The sequence below is a fragment of the Gekko japonicus genome, unplaced genomic scaffold (assembly GCF_001447785.1).
Source record: "Gekko japonicus isolate JY-2015 unplaced genomic scaffold, Gekko_japonicus_V1.1 scaffold325, whole genome shotgun sequence".
Classification (NCBI taxonomy): Eukaryota; Metazoa; Chordata; class Lepidosauria; order Squamata; family Gekkonidae; genus Gekko; species Gekko japonicus.
The window spans coordinates 813,484-816,101 of record NW_015164674.1 but is presented as its reverse complement, the minus strand read 5'-3'; the positions used below and the strand labels follow the sequence as shown (position 1 = coordinate 816,101).

At 43.0% G+C, this 2,618-nt stretch overlaps 1 protein-coding gene across 1 annotated transcript in view; it reads left to right on the top strand.

Annotated features, from left to right (window-relative positions):
• The window catches only part of PCSK5 (proprotein convertase subtilisin/kexin type 5), a 491,368-nt gene that overhangs the window by 480,711 nt on the left and 8,039 nt on the right, over window positions 1-2,618 (top strand). The window contains exons 32-34 of the mRNA XM_015409257.1: window positions 98-322; window positions 1,903-2,080; window positions 2,547-2,612. Of these exons, the coding sequence (XP_015264743.1) occupies window positions 98-322; window positions 1,903-2,080; window positions 2,547-2,612 (469 nt within the window). The remainder of the gene's footprint in view (window positions 1-97; window positions 323-1,902; window positions 2,081-2,546; window positions 2,613-2,618) is intronic.

The following is a 2,618-nucleotide window of genomic DNA, read 5'->3' as shown; positions in this document are numbered from 1 at the left end:
CCATGAGATAGAGAATCAGACAGCAAAGTAAAAGCTATTGGGTGTGTGGGAATTAAAATGAAAACTGGTCAAGTATTTGTGACTTGTCTAATTTCAGATTGTGACAAGACATGCCAAACTTGCTCATCTTCCACTTTCTGCACTACTTGTAGAGAAGGACTGTTGATGAGCCATCCTGGTCACTGCGAGACACCGTGCATCCTCAATGAGTATTATGACGAATATACAAAGACATGCAGGCCTTGTCACAGAAAGTGTTTGAGTTGTACAGGCTTTGCTGAAGATCATTGCCTCAGCTGTCTAAACAACTGGTATCTCCTCAGTAAGCATTTCCTAGCATTTAGCACATGCAGTACATGACCTGAATGTAGGGCTTCATGGATATTCAGAGTGGGCTTTTGTGGATGGGCTTCTCTGAGTCTTGTAAATACTGAGGAAAATTCAGTTTGCATAAGGCAGTCCGTTCAACAGAAAGGGATGGGTGAACCTGTACAAACTGGGGGAGCTCTATTTATTTATTTATTTAATTTCATTTATACCCAGCCCTCCCCGCACACGGGCTCAGGGCGGCTTACATAGGCACAAAGTGCAATAGAGGTAAAACAGGTTAAAAACAGTTAAAACTAATCCACATCCAACAGGATACATGAGAGACTATAAATACACACTCCCCATTGCATATCAGGAGGGGATCAGAAAAGGGGGGACGCTATGAAAAGAATACCTGGGTCTCAAACCATCTACCTTAGGGAACTTGCCAAAAGGCGGGTTTGTTGTTGTTCCAGAGGACTTTTCAACACCAAAGTCATTACCTTTTGCTTTGTTCGTTAGCACCATGTGGCCCTCAGCTAGGGTTGCCATCCCTCTGATGGGGTTGGGGTTTCCACTGCTTTCAGGGGCTCCAATCTAACACTGTCCATCTGGCCGGTGGGGGGAGCCCCACCCCCGAGCAGCCCCATCTGTGTCCAACATGCCTGATGCAATGACATCATCCAGAGGTGATGTCATCACACAGGGCACATCACATGGGGGATGCTCTAGCATTTGAGGGGGAACTGAGTTTTCCCCAAGTGCTAGAGCATCCCCCACACAACGTTCCGTGTGCAATGACATCATTTCGGAGTGATGTCATTGCAGCACATGCCAGCAAACTCCAGGAAGAAGACTGGAGCCCCCCACCAGAACACAGTAAAAACCTTGCAACCCTAGCCCCAGAATTCACTAGATTGCACCAGGCAGCTGGCCAAAGATTTCCACAGACTGTTGATTAGTCCTAACACAGTGAGAATCAGGAATGACTTACGAAAATAGAAAATGATAGTTATAATATGAACCAAGGTGTTGTAGAGACCAGAGCAGTCTTATGAAATCTGTGGCACTTAGGGAGTTTTGAGAACAGATAGTAGGCATCACAACAAAATGGCTAGTGAGACCAATTAAAAAATGGCTGCCATAGGGGTGGGGTCCAATCACAAAAACTGGGGACTTTGACAAATGTTAGCGGATTCTAGGTCAAGCATCCTGCTATGATGGAGGCCACTGCTACCAGCAGATGCAAAGGTAATAACTTTTTGTCTTTTTTAAAGCACATCCCCCTTCAGTGAAGTGGAGGAAAGCCAGGACTTGGCCTTTTCCTTTGGGAAACAACCAAGTGAGCACCAGAACATATATGGCTGGGCACCATGTCACCCACATGCGCCATGTTGATGTGTCACTGTATTGGGATTTCAAATCTCAGTCTAATCTATCACATGATTGTTGTGAAGAGCGTTTGGGGGAGGTATAGTCTGCAATGAGTTCCTAAGAAGAAGGGCAGGATAGATAATACAGGTTGGTGTTTCTATCCCAGAGGGGAAAGGGGATGTTGTATATGTACTATATCTGGTGTTAATGTCCACGCAGATACAACTTGCGTAGAAGTCTGTCCCAAAGGCTATTACATGGACAGAGATGAACATAAATGTTATCCTTGCCACAAGAGCTGTGAGACTTGCAATGGAAGACACAGCAGACAGTGCCTGTCTTGCCACCCAGGCTGGTACAAACAAGAAAATGGATGTGTACACACCTGTACAACTGGGTAAGGCCCAAGGATCTAAAATTAAAAAGCTATACTGAACATATTATTGATTGTAATATCTGAAAAAAATACCCTGGAATAACAAAAAATGTATGTAATAATCCTAGTAATTGGAAACCAAAAAAACTGGGGAAAGGATTGAATTATCCACAAATTCTACAGCCCTTTTAAAGAGAAAATTTACATTTAAGACCTGGAAATCATTAAGAACTATTGATCCCAGCAAAGTAGGAAATGTCTTAGCCAAAACGGGGAAACTGCATTCCTGAGTTCTCATTGCTACTCCCAAAACACACACCTCTGTCTCAGAGCCTCCTCTAAATCCTCACTCGTTTTTTATGATAGTTACTTGACTATAACAAAACACAAATAATGCTTAATAGCTGATAATATATATTTGAAAAGTGATCAGAGATAAATTAGTCTTTTCAGTGCAAATGTATGCTTCTTTTTTTGTCTGTTTCAGATATTATGCAAACAATGTCACTGGTTCTTGCGAGAAATGCCACAAAACTTGTAAGGAATGTGTAGGGCCTGA